The 22,164-nt window shown below is 60.1% G+C and overlaps 1 protein-coding gene and 1 long non-coding RNA gene across 3 annotated transcripts; one reads left to right on the top strand and one right to left on the bottom strand.

Moving 5' to 3' along the window:
* Window positions 1–125: 125 nt before the first annotated feature.
* LOC116576206 lies at window positions 126–8,031 on the bottom strand. Of its 2 annotated transcripts, none has more exons than XR_004280072.1 (4): window positions 7,948–8,031; window positions 4,828–4,969; window positions 4,192–4,366; window positions 126–304 (listed from the first exon to the last, which is right to left on the bottom strand). It is a non-coding gene; the product is annotated as an uncharacterized LOC116576206 (long non-coding RNA). The 2 variants fall into 2 exon arrangements; XR_004280073.1 differs by lacking the exon at window positions 126–304 and adding an exon at window positions 3,698–3,995.
* Window positions 8,032–8,599: 568 nt separating this feature from the next.
* Window positions 8,600–18,187, top strand: RHBG (Rh family B glycoprotein). Its single transcript, XM_032318122.1, has 10 exons — window positions 8,600–8,912; window positions 13,480–13,666; window positions 14,140–14,290; window positions 14,400–14,547; window positions 15,444–15,610; window positions 15,891–16,028; window positions 16,157–16,290; window positions 16,592–16,713; window positions 17,596–17,669; window positions 17,829–18,187. Exons 1-10 carry the CDS (start codon window positions 8,726–8,728, stop codon window positions 17,895–17,897), a joined length of 1,377 nt encoding a protein of 458 aa, XP_032174013.1. The 5' UTR covers window positions 8,600–8,725; the 3' UTR covers window positions 17,898–18,187.
* Window positions 18,188–22,164: the final 3,977 nt, after the last annotated feature.

The following is a 22,164-nucleotide window of genomic DNA, read 5'->3' as shown; positions in this document are numbered from 1 at the left end:
TGGGGTTAGAAACGGGCGGGTCACCTCCTTAAGACGGAGTGGGGGAATCTGAGCTGTGCTGCAGAGAAGGACTGACGACCAGCCCTGAACTTGAAACACCAAGACAGGTCACATGGAAATTTCTCTGCGGGGAAGTCAGTGTAGCTTTAATGAGGGGTCAGGTCCAGCCATAAGTTTCCAGTATTTGAGAAGAGGACACATGAGCTTAGCTCAGCCACATGAGCCACGCTGCGTCGTCACTTTCACAGATGCGTTGGCAAATTACTCTCAAGACTGGGTCCTTTTCCCCAGACGCCTTCTCTTCCTGTGAAATGCAGGGGAAGAGCTGGGTTGGTTTGCAGAGGTGGGGAGGAGGGAGAGCAGTTGACTAAGAAGAGGGTTTCAGGGGTGCCTGGGTGGCTCAGTGGGTTAAAGCCTCTGCGTTTGGCTCAGGTCATGATCTCAGGGTCCTGGGATCGAGCCCCGCATCAGGCTCTCTGGTCTGCAGGGAGCCTGCTTCCTCCTCTCTCTGCCTGCCTCTCTGCCTACTTGTGATCTCTCTCTGTCAAATAAATAAATAAAATCTTTTTTTTTTAAGATTTTATTTATTTATTTGACAGAGAGAGATACAGTGAGAGAGGGAACACAAGCAGGGGGAGTGGGAGAGTGTGAAGCAGGCTCCCCGCCGAGCAAGGAGCCCGATGCGGGGCTCCATCCTCAGACCCCGGACCCCAGGATCATGACCTGAGCCGAAGGCAGACACTTAACAACTGAGCCCCCTCCCCCGCAGGGCCCCTGCACTACCAGGTTTACTGAAGCATTTATACAGTAGCTGAGATCCGGAAGCGACCTACGCGCCCATCAAATGACAAGTGGGTAAAAGGGCTCTGGTCCAGGTACCCCGTGCGCCTCAGCCGTCAGAAAGGAGGCCACCCCACCATCTGCAACGACGTGAGTGATCTTGGAGCACATGAGGCCAAGTGAGGGACGTCCGAGAAAGACCAGCACTCCGTAACACCACTCACGGAGCCTAGAAGAGCCAAACTAAAAAGAACAGTAAACTGGTGGTTACCAGGGGATAGGGAATTGGGGCCAAAAATGATATTTAAGGGTACAGAGTTGTAATGAGTCTTAAATAAGCCGTAGCGATTTAATGCACAGTATAATGACTATAGCAACAATATTGCAAAGGCAATCATATTGCAGCATATAAATGTATCAAAGTAACATTGTACACCTTAAATTTAGGCAGTGATATTTGCCTAATATGTTCAATAAAGTGTTTTTTATTTTTTAATTTATTTTTTTAAGGTTTTTTTTTTTTTTTTTTTAATTGAGGTGCTTGGGTATCTCAGTTGGTTAAGCATCTGGTTTCAGCTCAGTTCATGATCCTAGGGTCCTGGGATCAAACCCCGCATGGGGTTTCTTGCTCAGTGAGGCGTCTGCTTCTCCCTCTCCCTTTGCCCCTACCTCTGCTTATGCTAGCTTTCTCTCTCTCAAATAAATAAATAAATAAAATCTTAAAAAATTTTTTTTGCTGGGGTACCCGGGTGGCTCAGTCATTAAGCGTCTGTCTTCGGCTCAGGCTATGGTCTCAGGGTCCTGGGATCAAGCCCCACATTGGGCTCCCTGCTCAGTGGGGAGTCTGCTTCTTCCTCTGTGATCTCTCTCTGTCTCTCTCTCAAACAAATAAATAAAATCTTTTAAAAATATTTTATTTATTTATTTGACAGAGAAACAGAGCAGGAACACAAGCAGGGGGAATGGGAGAGGGAGAAGCAGGCTTCCTGCGAAGCAGAGAGCCCAATGCGGTGGTCGACCCCAGGACCCTGGGATCATGACCTGAGCTGAAGGCAGAGGCTTAACTGACTGAGCCACCCAAGCACCCAATAAATAAAATCTTTTAAAAAATTAAAAAGATTTTGCTCATTTATGTGAGAGAGAGGGAGCATGAGCAGGGGGAAGGGCAGAGGGAGAGGGAGATGCCAACTCCTTGCTGAGGGAGGAGCCTGACATGGGCCTCCATCCTAGGACCCTGAGATCACAACCTGAGCTGAATTCAGATACTTAACTGACTGAGCCATCCAAAGGCCCCTTTGTTTTTATTTTTGAGAGAAAGAGAGAGAGCAAGCCAGTTTGGGGAGGGAGAGACAGAGGGAAAGAATCTCAAGCAGACTCTGCACTGAGCATGGAGCCTGACATGGGGTTTGATCTCACGACTCTGAGATCATGACCTGAGCTGAAATCAATAGCTGGTCATCTAACCAACTAGGCCACCCAGGTGCCCCTCAGTTTAAAAAAAAAAAAAGGAAAAGAAAAAAAAGTTTAAGTCATGCTCAATGGAAAGATAGTCCATGTTCATGGATAGGAAGACTTAGTGTTGATGTCAGTTCTTCCCAAGTTGATCTTTTTTTTCATTAAAGTAGGCTCCACACTGGGTGTGGAGTCCAATGCAGGGCTTGAACTCACAACCCTGAGATCAAGACCTGAGCCAACATCAAGAGTCACTCACTTAACCTACTGAGCCACCCAGGCACCCCATTCCCAACTAGGTCTATAGGTTAAATGTAATCTCAATCAAAATCCCAGCAAATTATTTAGTTGATATTGACAAACTTATTGTGAAGTATGTATGGGAGGAAAAGACCCAGAATAGCAATATTGAACGACATTGGAGCATCTTGGAGATGCCTCCTGACTCCAAGACTTAATGTAAAGCTGCACTAGTCAAGACAGTGTGGTTGGTATTGGTGAAAGGCTAGATGAATAGAGCAACGAAACCCAATGGAGAGCCCAGACATAGACCCACAGAAGCATAGCCAGTTCCCCTTTGACAAAGGAGTAAATAAAGGTAATCCAATGGAGAAAGGATAGTCTTTTCTTCTTCTTTTTTAAAAGATTTTATTTATTTATTTGACAGAGAGAGACACAACGAGAGAGGGAACACAAGCAGAGGGAGTGTGAGAGGGAGAAGCAGGCTTCCCGAGGAGCCCAAAGTGGGACTCGATCCCAGGGCCCTGGGATCATGACTTGAGCCGAAGGCAGAGGCTCAATGACTGGGCCACCCAGGTGTCCCGGAGAGTCCTTTCAGTGGTGTTGGAATAGCTGGACATCCACATGCACACGTGAATCTAGACTCCATTCTCTCTCATCCCATGTGCAGTCCTTCAGGAAACCCTGTCAGTTCTAGCTTCCAAGTCTACCTGGAGCCTGACTGCTTCCTCCTCTTCCGTGTCACCATGACCACCGGCTCTTGCCTGGATGGTGCTGGCTGCTCAGCTGGCTGCCTGCTTCCACTTACACGCACACTTGTGCTCCCCAGGCAGCCAGAAGCTCCTTTACAATAGTAAATCGGATCATGTGACTCCCCTGCTCTTAACTACTTGGTTGCCCCCCATTATCCCTACAGAGAAGTCGTGCTCCTTACCAGGGCCCTGAGTGCTCCGTGTGCGGCCCACATCTCGCTGCGCCACCCCCTCACTCCCCACACAGCTGCCCTGCCCTCCATGCTGTTCCCTCTGCCCAGGGGTCCGTAAGAGCCCCTTTCTGGCTCCCTGCCTGCGTCTCAGTCTCCCAAGGCCATCCCCAGCAGCCCAGTCTCACTCCCCCTTCCTTTCTGTCCCTCCGTCCGCCTGCTGGCCTCATCTGCATGTTATAGAGCTATTTGTGTGTGTTTCCCGCAGCTCCCCCACTAGAAAAGCATCTCTTTGAGGGCAAGGTCAGTGTCTGTTGTTCACTGCTGTATCCCCAGGGGCAAAGTCAGGCCTGCTTGACCTTGTGAAGTGTGGTTCCATAAACAGCTAGGGAGGGAAGGGCTGAGTGGCTATGATTTTGCTTACCAGCATCACGAGCCCCAGATTTCACATCCTGCCTGGGTCTCAGGGGTCTCAGACTCAGGCAGGCCTGCAGGACAGAGACTCAGAGCAGGCAGCCTGCATCCTACGTGTGCACCAGACAAGGTGAAGTTCTCCAGTGTGACGGCCTAGTCCAGTCCCTCTTCTGCAGCCAGGAGCTTCCTAGAGCCAGGAGCCCTTGTCAGGTGGTAGGGACTCAGCTCACCACCTCCGTCCCAGCTGCTTCTGCCCAGCTGTGGACGACCCCTGCCAGGCCCCGGACAGAAATCTCATCCAGTCATTCCATCCTGGGTCATATGGGAACATCTCTGCTCAGTTGCTCCCTTTCCAGAGAAGAGAGGTGTTCATCAAAACTCACCTTTGGGGAAGACCGGCAGGGAGCATGGGGCTGGCTAGGAGAGGGAGTCCTTGGACTCCCCGCAGAGGGAAACAGTAGGACGTGAGCTGGCTCTCCCAGTGGGTCCGGGATGGACCGTGGTTCTGGTTGGTTCCATGGTGGTGGTGGAGTCCTTGGGAGCACTGAGGAAAAGAAGCTGCGGTGGGGGGTGGGGGGAAGACAGAGTGTTCTGTCCTGGCCCCCTTTGACAGTAGTCACACCCATATGACCCTTTCCCTCCTGGCTTTCCTCTTAAAGGGGCCCACTCAGGCAGTTGAGGGTTAAATGAACACCCTTCCTTTTGTGTTCATTTTCTTTTCTTTTCTTTTCTTTTTTTTTTTAAGATTTTATTTATTTATTTGACAGAGATCACAAGCAGGCAGAGAGGCAGGCAGAGAGAGGAGGAAGCAGGCTCCCCGCTGAGCAGAGAGCCCGATGCGGGGCTCGATCCCAGGACCCCGGGATCATGACCTGAGCTGAAGGCAGAGGCTTAACCCACTGAGCCACCCAGGCACCCCCTTCCTTTTGTGTTCAAACTAAAGACTGAGGGCCAGTTTCCCCACGTCCCTAGCAGTGCACAGATTTCCCCTAAGGCAAAGAAATGGCCATAAGGCTTACTTGGAGGCTTCCTTATGAACAGCGGTAATCACCGTGAGCTTTGCTTCTGAGGACACATGGCCGGTCACATGCTCCCTGGACACTGACACGTGCTCCCTGGACACTGATGCTCACGATAGCCCCTGGGAGGTGAGTTCCCTCCCTGTAGCAGGCGAGGAAACTGAGGTTGGAGGCTTGGTAAACAACTTGTGCAAAATCTCTCTGGGGCCGAGCTGAGACGGACTTACGTCCTTACGCCCTTCCCTCTGCACTTTGCAGTGTCCCAAAACTTTTACTGATCGGGGATTGAACTCAGACCCCCAGCAGGATAGGCAAGGACTGTACTTCGGAAACACGGCTACCGTCAAGCCTTAGTGACTGAGACATTGTCTCCTCTGTCTTGGCGGCCCAAGAACAGGGCGTGGTTCTGTCCCATGTGGTGGCAGCGGAGCGTGGGGGAGACGTCCGCCAGAATCCAGCACAGCACCTGGCCTGTCGCCAGAATGCAGATAGAGTGTTAAACACATGAAAAAAAATGGGGGGCTTGAGATCAAGAAAGCAATCTGTCTTTTACAGCACCCTAAGTGGATGAGGCCCTGGGCAGAGAAGGCTAGATCTAATTTTCACCATGCCGGGGAGGTAAAAACAGCAGTGTTTTACACGGTGCTGCCGTGGCTGTGGTCTTCAGGGGGGTCTGACAGCGGCGATTCATCCAGCCCCAGAAAATGGGCATCCAGGAGCTCTCTAGCCTAGCCTCTTTTCTCTTCATACCAGAGTGCTCCACCCCAGCTGTGAAATTGGGCTAGATCTCAACATAAGCATCACTTCCTCCGGGAAACCTTCCCTGACCACCCCACCGTGGTTAGCAGCACGGGTTAGCACCGGGGCCAGGACACCCTCGGCCCTCCGCAGCCTGATCCTGCCCCTTCATTTACACCGCCCCCCCCCCAGGGCAACCCCACAGTTACTCAGTAACCCAAGCCCTGAGCCCAAGCCAAGGACCGCAGGGTCCTCCCTGGGCCAGGGCAAGCAGCCCCCAGGGGTTCCCCTTGGCCGCCCTCCACGTGTCCAGCTGCTGAATGGAACCTGAAGAAGGGAGGTCCAAGATGGGGCAGACCCCCAGGCTGCAGGATGCGAGCAGCTGACAGACTCAGGGGCCCTTTGGGGGAGGGGTGACGTGCAGGGAGGACTGAGAAACAAAGCTCCCTTCCACCAGAGCTTCCAGGCCCAGAGGACGCTTGGATGGAGCCTCTTCCTTCTGGGTGGTGGGCCAGGGAGGACCTCGCAGGTGGAGGCCTGTCGGGGGGACCCTCAGAAGGGGAGGACTATCAGGATCTTGCCCTCTGCTGGGCCAGGGGTGACACAGGCTGGTACCACCATTTGTTAAAATATAATGATCTTTCCATACAGGGGGGCAAACAGATGGAACCCAGATGTCTACGTTCCACGGCTGGCCCGGCTCTTCTGGCCCTCTAGACCCCCCAATATCCAGTAGATCCCACAGAGGTCTCTCTAGGCCTCCAGGACCCAGCTGTGTTACCCATGTTGACTAGAGTCTTGGGTCATGGCCCCAGGCCCTGGCCCAGGGTTGGGACTAAGTGAATTGTTGTTGGACGCATGAAGAACCACGGAGGAGGGGGAATCTGCGATCCGGAGGCGTTCAGAGACTAAGAGAGACGATAGGTGAGGAAGAGATGGGACAGGCTCCCAGAAGATGCTGGGAGGGCCCAACCCACTCCTTCCTGCTCTCACCGGTTCTGCAGCTTATGAGGGCCTGTCCAGACCCTGCCTGGGCAACCCGAAGAAGCCCCCACTCCCAGACAGCGCCCAGGAAGCAAGCCCCATCCCTGGGGCAGAAGGCTGGTTCCAGGAAAATACCCCAGATGAATCGTCCGAGAATCATTATCCAAAGGCTGCTGACCAGACATCCCCCCCACCCCCACCCCTGCAGCAGGAGCTAGAGAACAGCCTTCCTGCTGACCAAGTAGTGCCAGAGAGCTCCGGGCCGCGAGCCAGGGGCCGCAGAAGGCCAGAGAGCCTGCTTGGGCTGCCGGGAGCAGTCCCAGAGGCTGACCCCTGCCCTCCCAGGCCTCCTTGGCCGGTCACTTACTTAGGTCAGGAAACCGGACACCTAGAATCCAGCAGTTGCCCGGAGCCCACGCGAGGCTGGAGGCTGAAGCCGACGGTGGGAACTGCAGAGGGGACGAGCCGCACAGACGGGACGCGAGGAGGAGGGGCAGGGACCGCACCGTCACACCTGTCCCTGCGCATTCCTGAGAAGGGGCAAGCCCCCTTGCGGGCAGGAGCCCCACCTGACACCTGCTGGGGGGAGTGGCTGGTCCCTGGGACCCTCGGCCACGGCCTCCGGGACGGCAGCTCTTCCTTTGCTGCCAGGGACGAGCCCCGCCCACACTACAGCCCCCTCAGACCTGGCTGGGCAGCAGGGAGGACACAGGGCTTCCCAACCCACCGGCCCCACTGAGACGCCCGTCGACTTCTCTTCTTTGAAGCCCCTTGTGGCCTTCAGGTGTCAGAACCAACAGTGCCAGGGTCTTCCCCCCGTGACAGCCTCCAGTGGCCCCTTGCCCATGGGCTGAGGCCGTGTGCCTCTGCAGGGCTTTCAAGATCTTTCTAGACCCCCCACCCCCAGCTTCAGTCCCTGAACACCCTGGACACTCCCGGGGCAGGCTTCCGTCTTTGCAGGTCCCTTTCTTGAAATGTCCCCTCCTCCTTCTTGGAATGCCCAATTTCTAGGTTGTCCTTCTAGAGCGCCTGCAGACACGAGCTCCCAGGAAGCAGCTCATGTCTGTGCCCAACCTCATCCCTGCTCCCGTGGGTTCTGCTGCCTCTCTTCCTGGGCCCCCCTGGGCTCTGTACTTCCTAAGGTCCCACGTTCACCCCACTGGGAATTCCGTTCCCTCCTAGGTGCTCTTGGAGGGAGGCAGGGCTCATGTGGTTCGTCTCCAAAGCCTGGCTCTCAGTAGGCGTCAGTCAGTCTGTGTCCTTACTGTCTGTCTCCCAGGACCCCAGCCAACGTAGACCTCGCCCATGTTAGAAGCGGCTCCTGACTCCAGGCTAAGACCCTTTTCCATCGAGCGTTCCTTCTTTCCAGCTGCTGAGGCAGAGGCCAGGCGTCCTCACCCCTGTGCAGGCGTCCAGGGAGCCCAGCTGTCACCGCGGCCAGCTGCTGGGCAGGCTGGGATGCAGACCGGGGTGGGAGGCCCAGAAGGCTTCGGGCCCAAGGGAGGGACTGTGCTGCTGAGGCCCAGACACCCCCAGTCAGGTTAATCATCAATGCCTGGCCGGTCTCTTTGCCTTCCTTCTCCATCTGGTTTTTTCAGTTGGGAGAAGACTGAGTAAGCCCTCCACTGTCCCTGGTGTTAATCCTGGAGGGGCCAGGCCGGGGCCTTAAAGGGCCTCTTCCTTGGGACACACTCTCTAAACTCATGCCACGTTCGAAGGGCAGGGTCCTCTCTTCCCCCCACCCCACCTGCTCCTTCAGCTGTGCCCCACCAGGGCAGGTCAAAGGCCATCTCCAAGGACCTGTCCCAACCCGAAGAGCGGGAGAGACAGCTGGGCCAAGGGAGACAGGAACTGGGGGTCCTAATAACCCCCTCCCCGCCCGGACGTTGTCCCACCTCAGGCCTCGGACACAGGCCTTTGCCACCCTGGTTCCGCACCTGCCGGGGCTGGGGCTTCGAGCGGTGGCGGGGCCTGATCCGGGGGCGGGGCCTGGCTCCGGTAGGTGGGGCCGAGCCTCGGGCGTGGACCGGGGTCTGGCTCCGGTGGGCGGGGCCTGGTCCGGGGGCGGGGCCTGGCCCCGGTGGAACCTGCCGCACGGAGCCGGGATAGTCCGCCCTGCGCGCCCCGAGCGGGAGCCGGAGCCGGAGCCGGAGCCGGGGACTGGAAGCCCCTATCCATGGCCGGGTCCCCCCGCCGCGCCGCGGGCCGGCGACTGCAGCTGCCCCTGCTGTGCCTCCTCCTCCAGGGCGCCACCGCCATCCTCTTTGCCGCCTTTGTCCGCTACAACCCCGAAACCGATGCCGCGCTCTGGCACTGGGGCAATCACAGTCACGCGGACAACGAATTTTACTTTCGCTACCCAAGTGAGTGCGGGTGAGGGCGCGGGGAGCAAAGACCCCAAGGTCCGCGGTGTCTCGGGCGTCTCTACCCCCGGAGGGCAACAGTCTCTCGGAGAAGAAGGTGCCCCAGATTCATAATGACAGCCTTTCACTGGTGTCTGCGGTGTCCGGACATTGTGCCGGGGGCCGCACATGTATTATCTCCCTTAGTCCACGACGTGGACAGGGATGGGGAAACCCAGGCTCGAGGAGATTAGTTGGCTGCTTAAGGTCTGGGCTGCCAGAGTTGAGGGAGCGGGGATTCAAACCCAGATCCGAGCTGGAGGTGCTCCCTGTCTCCCCTCCCAGCTGGTGGGACTGGGCTTTGCAGGGCTGTTCCCAGACGGGCTCTGCAGGGCCTCCACCCTGATCCCAGGCAGAGAGTCCTCCCTGTGGGGAGTGGTGTGCGGAAGGTGGTAATGGCAGGTACTCGCTATGAAGGCAGCCGAGTCGGTGGCACTGAGGCGTTTCCTCCCCAGCCACTCAAAGCTGGCCCTTCTGGAGTCCGAGAGAGAGGACACCACCACCGACCACAGCTCTGAGAAGGAAGCCTGGCAGGGTCATTAGCCCATTTCCTGGGGGAGGAAGCTGAGGCTCAGAGGGCCTGTGACTTGCCTGTAATCACCCATCAGGTGAATGGCAGAGCAGGAACTGGGACTCGGGCTTCCCAAGCAACATCCCCTGCTGGGGACAGAGCCTCTCTCTCAAGGTTGGGGCCACCTCTTGCAGCTCAGGCCCTGGGCAGCTGGGACCAAAAATACCAGCTCTCCAGACTTCATCACCATTGCTGGGCAGGGCTCCTCTCGGCCTCAGTTTTCCCTGTCTGGGCAATGGGAAGAAGGAAGCTTCAGTTTGCGGGATGCACCTGCAAACAAGGCCCAGAGTGTGGGAGTCTCTTCTATAAACCCTGGTCTGTCATTACCCTGCTTTTCCTATGCTGAGCTGGTAGCAGGCTGTCCCCACCTGACCCTCTCCCGGTCCCGACCCCGATGCAGTAAGGCTGCCGATGCTGAGGGAATAGAGGGTGAGATGCACCGGGCCCCAGCTCGAAGTGCCAGATCCCCAGGCCCCCAGGCCCCCAGGCCCCCAGCCATCCTCTGCAGGGGCTGCAGATCTCCCGTGTTTCCCAGACGGCTGGATGGCAGGCTCCCGGGTCGCGCTTTTGCCCAGAGAGGTAGAGAGTGGGGAGGAAACCGCTCTCAAGCTGAGAGAAGTGAGCTCTTGTCCGAGGGTCTGACCTGGCTGCCTGCCAGGACCCTGTATTTGCTCCTCCCGGAGGGCTTCAAGGCCTCAGGGTTCTCCCCGAAACACCCCAGCCAGTGGCCCCTCTGTTTCGGCGGGGGCAGCGCTCTCCTGCAACACGCAACTCTCCCTGGGCCGCAGTAAGGATGGGAGTGGAGATCCTACCGCTTTGATGTCCTAGGTTTCTATCCCTGTGGACTTGGGACCCTGGTGTGGGGGGAGGTCGGGGTGGAGGGAAGTGTGCGGTCTCTGGAGCCTGGGGCTTTGATGAGCCGGGTCTTCCCCTGCCCCTGAGTCCAGGGGAAGGGGTCAGGGCCAGAGGGAGGCGTAGCCACCGCCCTTTGGTTCGGGAGATGAAAGGGAGTTCTGCAGCTGGTGTTGAGCCGTGGGGCTAACCGGTGCCAAGGGCACGGCCGCTCTGAGGGTCCGTCTGACCTCTTGCTGCAGGAGGGGCCCTCAGAGCCCATCTGGTCCACTTGCCTCAGGTGTGCAGAGACAGCCAGAGAGCTCAGGGGGCTACCCAAGATCACACAGCAAGTCAGCCAGGCTTGAGCCGTTCCCCTGGCCGCCCAGCTGCGGCAACTCCTCCTGTCCCATGAGGCAAGTCGTAGAAATAAGAAAGAGGAGAAAAGGCAAGTTGACGGGGGACACGGCCACAGCCATGAGAAAGAGTCTCAGAAAACGGTATGGGCAGGTCCTGTGTCACATGCCTCTGAGAGCTTAGCTCTGGGGAGAGGGTTAGGACAGGTGGAATGGGGGTCTTCCTGGAAGACGTGGGGGAGGGGATGTGACTGGACCGGAGTGGTCTGTGACCTCTGGGAGGAGGAGGGAGTCGAGTGTGAGAGGAGGTGGACCCCCAGGTCACCACCCCCTTTCCTCTGCTGGGCGTGTTTATAGCCCCACTTTACAGGTGAGGAAACCAAGGCTCACAGAGGTTAAGTGACTTGTCCGTGGTCACCCAGTCCAGCTCTAAGTGCCCCCTTGTTCCTTGTTATTTTGCTCAGGAGCCAACGAGTGGATTGGGCAGGAGCAGTCAGGGAAGGAGGCAGGGTAATGGGCATCTCTAGGGGACTTTTATCTTTTCTCCAACCAAAGGTGCATGGGTTTGGTGGCCACAGCCAACGGAGAGTCTGTGGAATGTCCCGCTGTGAAGGAGATTTTTTAATGTTTAGACTCCAGCTGAAAGGTCAAGGGACTGAGTTGTGATTGAAAACAAGCCCAGAGCAGGAGATATAAATATTATTGCCAGTTAAGACAAGTGCTGGGGCAGTTTCTGCTCGTCAGGGTCACGGAGCCCAGCAACCCAGGCCCCTTTGCCATCCAGCTGTCCTTGGACAAAAGAACAGACATGGCAACCCCTTTACTGTTTCCCACAAGGAGAAAAGAAGCCAGACAGCAAGGCCTCAAAGAACTTAGGGCGCAGGCTGGCTTCCAGGTGGTTCTTCTCCTTTTCTGCTGGGTTTTAAGATCTGACAGAGCTGGTGACTCGGCGGCGCACAGTGCTGGAGAAGTGGCACGGTGCTGGGGACACTTCGCAAAGGCAGCGGACCCCCAGGCCCTTACCCCTTGGGCAGCTGGGGGTGGGGGGCAGCTGAGCCCCAGACCCACCCAGACGTCTGCCAGGAGCTCGCAACCTCCTTTCCTGTCAGCCCACACCCAGCACAAGAAAAATCTGCTTCTCCTGAAGCTGCGGATCGCGTGTACGGTCCAGCAATACACGTTTGGCCTCTGCCGATGCTTCTTCAGACAAAAGAAAAAGGGGACCGTGATTTTTTTTTCCTTTATGATCTCCCTCTCTCTACAAGAGAGCTGAGGTCGTTTACAACAAACACATAATGAGGACGAGAAAAGAAAAGCCGAGACGCAGAACATAAATAATGAATAGTAGTCATCAGGAATGAGTGCCTTCGTGGTCCCAGCGGCAATCCCAGTGTGGCTTGGAGCTTCCAGGCGGCCAAGAGAAAAAGGAAATGCAACCAGTTATGTGTTCTCCCCGGAGGCTAGGAGGGCTTCCGCGCGTGGGTCCCTGGTTCTCCGACGTCTGTGTTGGACGCTCCCTGAGGGCAGGTGCAGTGGCAGCTGCGGTGACAGCCGTGTCCCCAGAGCCTGGTGCCCCAGTTCTTAGTAAATCTCTGTCAGGGGAATGCGGCAGAAGCAGCCGGGGGCCCTGGGGGAGGTGACATTTGCTAGGACTAAGTTCCAAGGGAGATTTCTCACGTGGAGCTCTAAAAGGGGAGTTTAGGGTCAGAGTTGACCCCGTTTCTCAATAGCTTGTTGACACTGTGTGATTTCTGACCACACTCATGACTCTCCCCTAGCATTTCTCAGTTAAAGCCAAAGACCCCGCACGGAATTCCTCCAAAAGACTGAGCAGGGCCGACAGGCCACGAGCCGCACTAGGTCACGTCTCAAACCCTGTTTACACGGAGTGAGGGAGGGGTGCGGGCACACACGGACACCGAAGCAAACCGCTGCCATGTAACGCGTCCCCAGCGTCCCTGTAGACGTGGGTATCAGCCTCACGTCTATTCGCCTATTTCGCAAGCAGGAAGCGTCCTATCTCCCTGCCCAGAAACTCACTGGCACTGTGTGACACCGCGTGGGATGAATCCAACCAAGTCTTCTATAAAGTTAACATACACACTTATAGAAAGAAACATGCAAAAGAGCAGAACCCTCCTGCCCGAGCCTCTGTAAGGCACAGATCCAGGGTCCCCGTTGGCAGTGTCCCAGCAGCCCCCCCCCCATTCCTGTCCCAGTCCCCATCCCCATCCCTGAGGAATTCTCTGTTCACAATTGGAGCTATTCCCCCCCCCAAAAAATAAATAAAGTTGTTTCATAAATTGTTTTTAAAAAGTTTAAAATCCTCAAAACGGAGAGAGGCACAGATTCCGAAGTCTGAGGAATGGAGATTGACACGGAGGAGGACTTCCCAGCAGAAGGGGAAAGATCGGACGAAGTGCGAAGGGGGGGCCAATTTGGAGCCCGGGGTGGGGTGGCCAGGGGCTGCTGCAGGGGAGAGCTTGGGCAGGAGGGCCCCGTCAGGGGTGGGAAGACGGGCCAGAGGAGAGAGCAGGAGGCTGGGCTCCGGGCTCCCACATGGGGACAGCAGGGCGGGCCGGGGTGGGGGGGCGGTGACCCAGGCTGGGGGATGACCCAGGCTGGGGGGTCCCCGCTGCAGCTGGGGGGGTCTCAGAGGGCCAGTCAGCTCCAGCCTCTGGGCGCCCCAGCAGGCAAGGGCTGACCCCTGCCCCACGGCAGGGCGGCTGCGGGGGTGGGCGGCACCAAGCAGCTGCGCGTGCCCCCGCAGGTTTCCAGGACGTGCACGCCATGGTGTTCGTGGGCTTCGGCTTCCTCATGGCCTTCCTGCAGCGCTACGGCTTCGGCAGCGTGGGTTTCACCTTCCTCCTGGCCGCCTTCACCCTGCAGTGGTCCACGCTCATCCAGGGGTTCCTGCACTCCATGCACGGGGGCCGCATCCGTGTGGGCGTGCAGAGGTGGGCAGTGGTGGGCTCCCGGCTCCTCCCCAGCCCTGGGCTAGCTGGGAGGCCCCTGCCTGGCAGGGAGAGCCAGCCCCGGTCCTGTCCTTCAGTCGGCTCCCAGACCTGCAGGGGCTGCCCCAGGGGCCTGCCAGCTCCCTCGGCCGGGGCACACCCAGCCACACCTGGCCCTTTCTCTAAGCCCCTTCTTACCCAAGGGCTGTTGGGCGCATGGACGGCGTCCTGGGAAAGGAGGGGTTCGGGGCACTCCCGGTTCAGGATCTGGTCCTCCTGCCCCTTGTGGGCTTCGCACGCCACGTCCCAGAACCTCCCCGAGACTGCTTTCCTCGGCCATGAGCGGGGGCCACGGGAGCCCTTCCCACCCACCAGGGAAGGGCCCAGATGCCGGTGCTCCCGGCCTGCTGGCCCTGACCTGGGCCTCCGGGGCCCCCTTTGCCCGCCTCTCCCGCGCTTCTGTCCCGTGTCCCCAGCATGGTCAACGCGGACTTCTGTGCGGGGGCTGTGCTCATCTCCTTCGGCGCCGTCCTGGGCAGGACTGGGCCTGCTCAGCTGCTGCTCATGGCCCTGCTGGAGACCGTACTGTTCGGGATCAATGAGTTTGTGCTCCTCAGCCTCCTGGGGGTGAGTCGGGGGGGCCCGTCAGGGCAAGGCCCAAGCGGGGAGAGCATGGGGCCGGGGGGGCCTGGGGGGGGTGGACGGCTGCCCCTACACGTCTGCACTCCCTCCCCAGGTGAAGGACGCGGGAGGCTCCATGACTATCCACACCTTCGGGGCCTACTTCGGGCTGGTCCTCTCTCGGGTCCTCTACCGGCCTCAGCTGGAGAAGAGCAAACATCGCCAGGGCTCCATCTACCATTCCGACCTGTTTGCCATGATTGGTGAGGCCGGCCTGGGTGGGCGGGGGGGGGGGGGTGGTGGCTAGAGAGGACCACCTCTAGGCGAGGTCTCGGGGTGCTGCCTACAGTCCTTGGGGTCCTGCTGGGCTCTCCCTTCCAAGAGCCCGGGGTCTGCTCAGCAGTGTCAGCGGGTTTGTTTTTGTTCTGTTTTCGACATGTTCTTGGAACTCAGTCCTGGGATGTTCACACGCCCCAGACCTGTTCCCCAGCCCCAGACCAAGTCTGACGGCACCAATCCCTGCTTACAACTCTTCAGCCCCCGCCCCAAGTCAGAGGCCAGGCTCCGCCCAGCACAGCTGCCCCCACCATTCTCCCCATCTACCACCTCCAGGACTCTGCCCCTCACGGTGCCGACCCCGCGATTTCCCAGAGGCCCCTGCATGCCCGGGGCTCAGGGAGGGGTCATGGGTCCCTCCTGGGAGCAGCTGGGGCTGACAGTCGCCACCGCCTCCCCTTCCAGGCACACGCCTCTGCCTTGGCCCCTGCTCCCGTCTCTGCCTTCACGGACAAGGCAGGAAAGGAAATGGAGATTCTATTGTCTCGTAGGTGGTTCTGAAGAATGGCCAGAGGGCCTGGGCCCCCACAAAAAGGCTGGCTTTGCATTTTTTTTTTTTAAGATTTTATTTGAAAGAAAGACAGAGATAGCGACAGAGAGCGCAAGCAGGGAGAGGATTGTGGGGCTCGATCCCAGGACCCTGGGATCATGACCCAAAGGAGCCAAGGGGACGCTCAGCCCACTGAGCCTCCCAGGTGCCCCAGATTTTGCATTTCTCACTCACCTCCAGGTCTGTGGTGAAATGGAAGTCGGGGGCTCCCTCAGGAAGGCATGCTTCCCTGGGAGGCTTGCCCCCCAGCTCTCCTCTGGGCTCCCCATTTAGGCACCATCTTCCTGTGGGTCTTCTGGCCCAGCTTCAACTCGGCGCCCACCGTGCTGGGGGACGGGCAGCACCGGACAGCGCTCAACACGTACTACTCCCTGACGGCGAGCACCCTCGGCACCTTTGCCTTGTCGGCCCTGGTTGGGGAGCGCGGCCGGCTGGACATGGTAGGGGTGGAGGCCTCGGGGAGGCCTCGGGATGGGTCGGGGGAGGAGCATTGTGAGACCCGTAAGGCCTGTTTTCCAAGAGAACAGGACGCAGCACAGGCCCGGGGCCCAGATGTGCAGGGTCCTCGCAGGAGGAGACCGCGGGCCAGCTGGAGGGTTAGGGGTCAGTCGGCAGAGGGACTCTAGAGGCAGGAGATGCGGCTGTGCTGGACGGGGTGGGGCGGGCTGGGTGTGCCATCCGGAAGGGCCTCCCATGCCCCCCTCCCTGGTGCTGCCCCAGGTCCACATCCAGAACGCTGCGCTGGCCGGAGGGGTTGTGGTGGGGACAGCAGGTGAAATGATGCTGACGCCCTTTGGGGCCCTGGCAGCTGGCTTCCTGGCTGGGACGGTCTCCACGTTGGGATACAAGTTCTTCACGGTATGGACATCTCCCGGGGCCCTGGGCAGAGCACGGGGCACTCAGCCCTTTTCCTCCCCCATCTCCAACAGCCCAGGGCGGGGGGGGGGGGGGCACTCAAGACTCATGACAGATGTCCTGTCCTCCAGCCCATCCTCGAGGCAAAATTCAAAGTCCAAGACACATGTGGTGTCCACAACCTCCACGGGATGCCTGGAGTCCTGGGAGCCCTCCTGGGGGTCCTTGTGGCTGGGCTGGCCACCCACGAAGCTTATGGAGAAGGGTGAGTCCTCACCACCCCTGACCCTCCCCAAGGTCATTATCCCCGCAGGGTGACCTCACTCACTCTCTTCCTCCTTTTGTGGACCAACACAAAAAGCACTGTTTTCATTCATTCGAATTACCCTTGGGACCAAAAGAGATCCTCAGACAGTTCTCAAAGCGTGTAGCGGTGTGCCGGCCCATGAGGGTGACAGGGTGTTCTGGGCTCCCTCGAGGTCCTTTGGCTGCATGAGGCCATGCAGTGCGCTGGCGCCCTGACCCTGGGCTCCAGCCCTGTGTCCCCCGATCCCCTCTCCCTGCAGCCTGGACAGCGTGTTTCCGCTCGTAGCCGCGGGCCGGCGCACCGCCACGTCCCAGGCCATCTACCAACTCTTCGGGCTGTTGGTCACACTGACATTTGCTTCCGTGGGTGGGGGCCTCGGAGGTGAGTGACCTTGGCTTTGGCGGGAGGCTGGCAGGAGCTCTGTGGGGCTCAGAAGACAGAGGAGGTCTGTCCCCCGGGGGACCGCCCAGCAGATCCCACGCCCTTGACGTTCATTGGCTCAGATAATTAGGGAGCACCTGCTTTGTGCCAGGGGTGGGGTGGGGTAGTAGAGTTCAGGGGTAACCTCATCTGGAAGTGGACACCTGTTCCCTCCCGGTGCTCAGAGAAGGTGGGGAGCCAGCCAGGCACTGAGTTGAGTTGGTGTCTGGGGCTTCCCTGCACTGCCCGCTCCACCCACCAGAGGGCAGCCCGACCTCAGGCTGAGGTCCTGAAGGGGCCACTGGGCAAGGGGCAGGGTGCGGGGGTCGGGAACCCAGATCCATCCATGGAGGCGGACTGCCCACTGATGCCCGGTCAGACGGTCCTTCCCAATGTCTCGACTCGCTCCTTGTGGCCTTCAAAATAAAACCGATGACTCAGTGTCCCCAGCCCTCCCTTCTCTCCCCCCGAGATTCTCGTGCCCCAACAAGGTTCGATTTGTTCCCTCGCATAATGTCTTACTTACTCAGTAGACACTCTCTGCACCCCTCCTGCGGGAGGCCCCAGAGAGCTCAGGAGCTGTGTCACAGCGGGTCATGATAGGGTCCCCGACGACGTTCTGTGGGAAGGAGGGAGGCACGGGACTTCCCCACCATGCCCTGGGGGTCAGGTCCAGCTCACAGGGATGCGGCGGGTACCCGGGAAGGGCCTTGCTGAGTCCTTGGCACAGGGTCCGATGCGCAAAAGGGCTGCCCCAATCCGGCTGTGACCCGTCGGTGGCAGGTGTCCTGGGGGGCCCTTGGGCCTCCCCGCCCCTCACACCCACCCCTACCCCCCAACCAGGCCTCCTGCTGAAGCTGCCCTTCCTGGGCTCCCCTGCGGACTCCCAGTGCTACGAGGACCAAGTTTACTGGGAGGTGAGGTGCCTGCGGCCCCTCGGACCCGAGCCTCCCTCCCGGCCTCACTTGCCTCTTTCCTTCCTGTCCGTTCCTTCTCTGGGGGACTCACCCCGCCCCAGCTGTGGTCCTCAGCCCCTGGGGCTACCCCTTCACCTGCTTCCCACCCCTGCCCTCCAGGTGCCTGGGGAGCAGGAGGAGGAAGCCCAGGACCCTCTGAGGGCAGAGGAGCCAGACAGCCGGGCCTGACTTGCTTCCAGCCCTGAGAGAGGACGCCCTGCGTTTAGAAGATGCTGACTGGCGACCGGCGACCATAGGGAAGTTCTTTTCTAGCTCCTGTCCCTCCTGCTGCAAGAAAGGCTGAGAGCCGTCTGCGGCCCTGGGGACAGGGCGGTGGAAGGTGGGCAGATGGGGGGGCCGCACCTGGCCGCGGTCGAGACCTCACCGCCCCCCCCGCCTGTCTAGTGAGGCAGCTGAAGCAGCCGTTTCAGCACGGTGTGCGCCAGGCCGGCTGTCGGGGTGATAAACACCACCCACACCAAGGACTCCGACTCCTTTTTTGTGCACTGGGCATGTGGGGGTCTCCTCTCTGGCTCTGACACACAATGTTGGAACGTTTGACCTTGGGGCCAGCGAGCTGCCTCCTCCCTGGGCCCATGGTTCTCCCTCTAGGAGGCCGAGTTCCGCCAGGTAGGTGCCCAGCCTAGGCTTGCTTGCCTCCAGGGACGGGGAGCTCATTCTCTCCCCAAAAGTCCGTGTGTCCCAGGACAGTTGGCACTGCTGGCCAGGTCCTCCTGCCCCAGAACGGCAGCCGCTCCCACTCCTGACTTGGGCAGGCGCCTGCAGGGCCCAGAAGGGGAAGAGGGAGTTGTTTGCCACGGAGTCCCTGGAAGTAGCCCGCAGCCAGGCGCCCCTTCTGCTCCTGTCGGTGTGAGGCCCTGGGAGTGTGAAGCGCCCCCAGAGCGGCTGCGGGAGGGAAGGCAGCCCCCGGCCTGACCTCCTCTGACCACCAGAGGGCGCTCCGGGCCCGGCGCGGGAGCCGGTGTCCGTGACCCTCCGGCCCCCTCGCTCCCAAACCCGTGTCCTTCCCGGAGGCTCCTGCTCTGCTCCCCAGCATGCCTGCCCCGTGTCTGTGTTGAGCCCCCCGTGTGTCAGGCAGGCTCCAGGGCTTCAGAGGTCATGCGACAGAGAGGCCCCCCAGCAGCGGGCGGGAGGGCGGGGACCCCTCCACCCCGGCCGGCCCTTGCTCCAGACATCGGCCGGAGCTGGAGACCAACAGCTGTTCAGACCCAGGGACTGTGGGCGTCAGGGGCAGCGGGTGCCCCCAGCAGGCGTCCTCCTCACTGTGTGGAGTTTGGCTGGGGAGCGAGGAGCGGGGAGGAGCACAGAGAGCCCCGAGGGACCAGCGGTCCAGGGGACCGTCCCTGCCCCAGGAGCCGGTCAGCTTCGTCCTTCCTGCTTGGAGGCCCCCACGGCTGGCCAGGGTGGGCGGGTCACGGGGAGGCCCCTGAGCTGGGGCAGAAGGATGACGGCCCAGATGGCAGGAGGGTCCCCTGTCCTGTCAGCCCCGCGGGGATGGGGGGGCTTGGGGGAGAGCGGAGGCCGCATCGTCCGTCCACGCCCTGGGGCCTCAGCTCTCAGCCCTGTGCTGGCCCAGGTCCAGTCGCTGAACTGGAGCCCCCCCTCCCCCCCGAGCAGTCCTCAGAGGGACCTGAAAACCTGTCAGGAAAGGGACGAGCCCTGGCGTGCCCTGGTTCAGTCTGGACCGTCATTCTGCACACGGCCGCCAGCATTTTCCACCAGGCCCTCCGCTTCTGGTCCTTGCTTGACCACGGCCGCATCTCCAGGCTTGAAAACGTGGCCTGCTCCAGCCCAGGCTGGCTGCCGCTTCCTGCTGCGTGGAGGAGGGCTTCCTGGAGGAAGGGACCAATTGAGCCCTCTCCGGGGGAGGTGGCTAGCCAGGCAGTTTCCGAGGGAGGAACTGTGGGGTGGCCCACCCAGAGGACAAGGCCACCTTGTCCCAGGTGGGGACCGCCCCTTGAAAGTGCCCTGGGACAGGTGGTCCCCTGCTCCATGTCCCCCACGAAGCCTCCCGTGGCCTGGAGACAGTGCTGCGCTCAGTGCTCAGGGGACGCGGTCCAGGTCTGAGCTGTCCCGAGCCAGATGCCTGGTTTGTCCTCACTTTCCCTCCTGTCCCTCCCATACCCGGTCCTGAGGGCCAGCAGGCTGCTGGCACCCCACGGACTGTGCCATGAGGAAGGCAACCATCACTTGTGGTTGGGGATGAGGGTGTGTGAGTGACGGGGGACAGGGGTGATGGTCCCATCACTGCTGTGTGGCCCGGAGCTCAGAGGGCAGGAAACGTGGGTGTCTAAGGAGCCCCTCCCCCATCTTGCCTGCAGCCCCACTCAGCACCACCCCTGATGGGCAAGGTGACCCAACCATCCAGCCTGGGCCAACAGGGTGACAACAAGCAGGTCAAGGAGATGGCAGGGACGGGGCCAAGGGGGCTCTTTCCTCACCCCTTCAGGACAAATAGGCCTCTGGCCCTCAGGGAAGCCTCCTCTGATCACCACCATTATCACTCTCAATGCAAGACAATCAGATGCTTGTCCACCGTGAACCGCCTGCACCCCAGCTCTGGGACCTCGGTGGACGAGGACACTGGGCCCTCGTGGCCCTCCAGGGACGCACTGATGGGGTTGACGGGCCATGCGGAGGTCGGCGTGGAAGCCCGCAGGACACTAAGGGAAGGGTTTCTGGAAGTGGCCACTGTTCTGGCTTTGCATAACTCTGTCCGTCCAGGGAGGCTCCCCAGTGTCTCAGGGCCTGTGTGGCTGGAGCTCTCTGGCCACCGCAGCTCGCCTGACCTCTGAAGGACCTGGCCTGAACACGGCAGCCTGGGAAAGGCCTGAGCTGTGCCATTGGGATTCACATCACGGCGTGTGCCCTGGCTCGGGGAGGAATTAGACACGGCGTGGGTGTCCGAAGTGTGGGTCGGTGGCTCGGCGGGTGCCCCGCCTCACCCCAATATTTCTCTCCCACCATCAGGACCCCTGCCCGCTGCCTCCCGGCTTTGCGCCCCAGCCCCTTTGTCTGGCCTGCAGCCCGCCTCCGCGCACCCCGGCCCGTGCACCACAGAGGCCGCCACCGCCCCGGCGGGAACAATGCGGGCCAATGTCTCGGCCGGCGAGCCCGGGTATGCAAATGCCCCCGGCCTGTGAGAATTCCCCTGCGCCGCCGGCTTCCAGCGCCTGAAAGGGGCCGGCAGCCACCGCATAGAGATGAGCTGTCGTCCCCGCGCCGGAGACAGAGCGCCATTGTCTCCGCGGCACAGTCTGATCACCAGCCGCGGCCCCAGGCAGAGGTGACCCCAACCTGTCCCCTCTGCACCTACTCCTTGCCCCAAACAGGCTTGACTTGGGGGTCAGACCGCGGTGGGCCCCCCACTTCCCTCCCCCTGCTCACTAGCTTGGCCCGCTGGGGTTCCTTCCCTTGGGGCTTCAACCCGGCCCGGTGGGCGGGGCTCTTCCCGCTCTCCCTACCTGTCCCCAGAGCCTCTGGCCCCATCGCCGTCCATTTTCTCACATCACGGGGACCCAGTGGACCGGCACAGCCGACTCCGGTCCAGAGCCCGGAGGAGAACGCTCGTGGTGTCCCCAAAGCCGGGTCCTGGACAGAGACACCCCGGGAGTCCTCCCTGACCCCTGAAACCCAGACCTAGTGCAGGCCGCCCTTCCTGCCCCCCCTTCTCCTGTCCACCACACTTAGGGGCCCCGTCTGGCCTGGGAGAAAGGTGCACGGTGGCAGGACTGACTGAGGCGCGGTCCCCTCCCGCAAATGAAACAGGTGCGGCCCTCCATCCCAGCCCGGGGGCCTGCGTCCGGCTCACGCGTGGAACTGGCTAAACCCTGGGTTGAAACGCTCAGACAGGGGCGTCTGGCTGGCTCAGAGTCTTGACTCCGGGGGCCTGAGTTCAAACCCCACCTCGGGTTTAGAGTTTTACTTACAAAAATACTCAGTGGGTGAGGGCGCTCTGGGCTGGGAGCAGAGTCCTTTCCGGGGAGGGGCAGGAGCCCTGCTCGGGGGGCCTGCAGGCTGAGCTCTGGCTCACGGGCTTGAGGCTGGACGAGGCGCAGGGCCCGAGCCCACCCTTCCCGGACCTCCATGCAGATTTGTGAAGGATGGCGCCCGCCACTCGGGTGAGAAGCTCTTTTAGGGCTGGTGCCGAACCCTTGAAACAGGGATACATCTGGCACTCCTCAGACTCTCAGGGCAGAATCGGTGGGGCCACACCAAAAGGAAAGCTGTCCTGGGAAACCCAGGCCTCTGGTCCCAGGAAGGCGAGAGGCCCGGATGGGGAGGGTGGAGAAGACAAGAGAGACGCTGCCTGAGGATCCTCTGGGCCGGCCCAGCCTTCCACCCCTGGCCTCCCCCTGGGACCCAGGAACAATGTGCCCAGCCACCTCACCCTGGGGGACGGGGGGGCGGGTGTGCAGCCTCCTGGGCTGGCATT

This window comes from Mustela erminea, chromosome 17, assembly GCF_009829155.1.
Source record: "Mustela erminea isolate mMusErm1 chromosome 17, mMusErm1.Pri, whole genome shotgun sequence".
NCBI lineage: Eukaryota > Metazoa > Chordata > Mammalia > Carnivora > Mustelidae > Mustela > Mustela erminea.
This window is presented reverse-complemented; position numbering and strand designations above follow the sequence as displayed.

Coding starts and splice junctions, on each gene's coding strand:
- RHBG (XM_032318122.1), top strand. CDS start 8,726: ATGGCCGGGTCCCCCCGCCGCGCCGCGGGCCGGCGACTGCAGCTGCCC. Junction 16,714..17,595: donor CGTGGGTGGGGGCCTCGGAG/GTGAGTGACCTT, acceptor CCCCCCAACCAG/GCCTCCTGCTGAAGCTGCCC. Junction 17,670..17,828: donor AGGACCAAGTTTACTGGGAG/GTGAGGTGCCTG, acceptor CCTGCCCTCCAG/GTGCCTGGGGAGCAGGAGGA.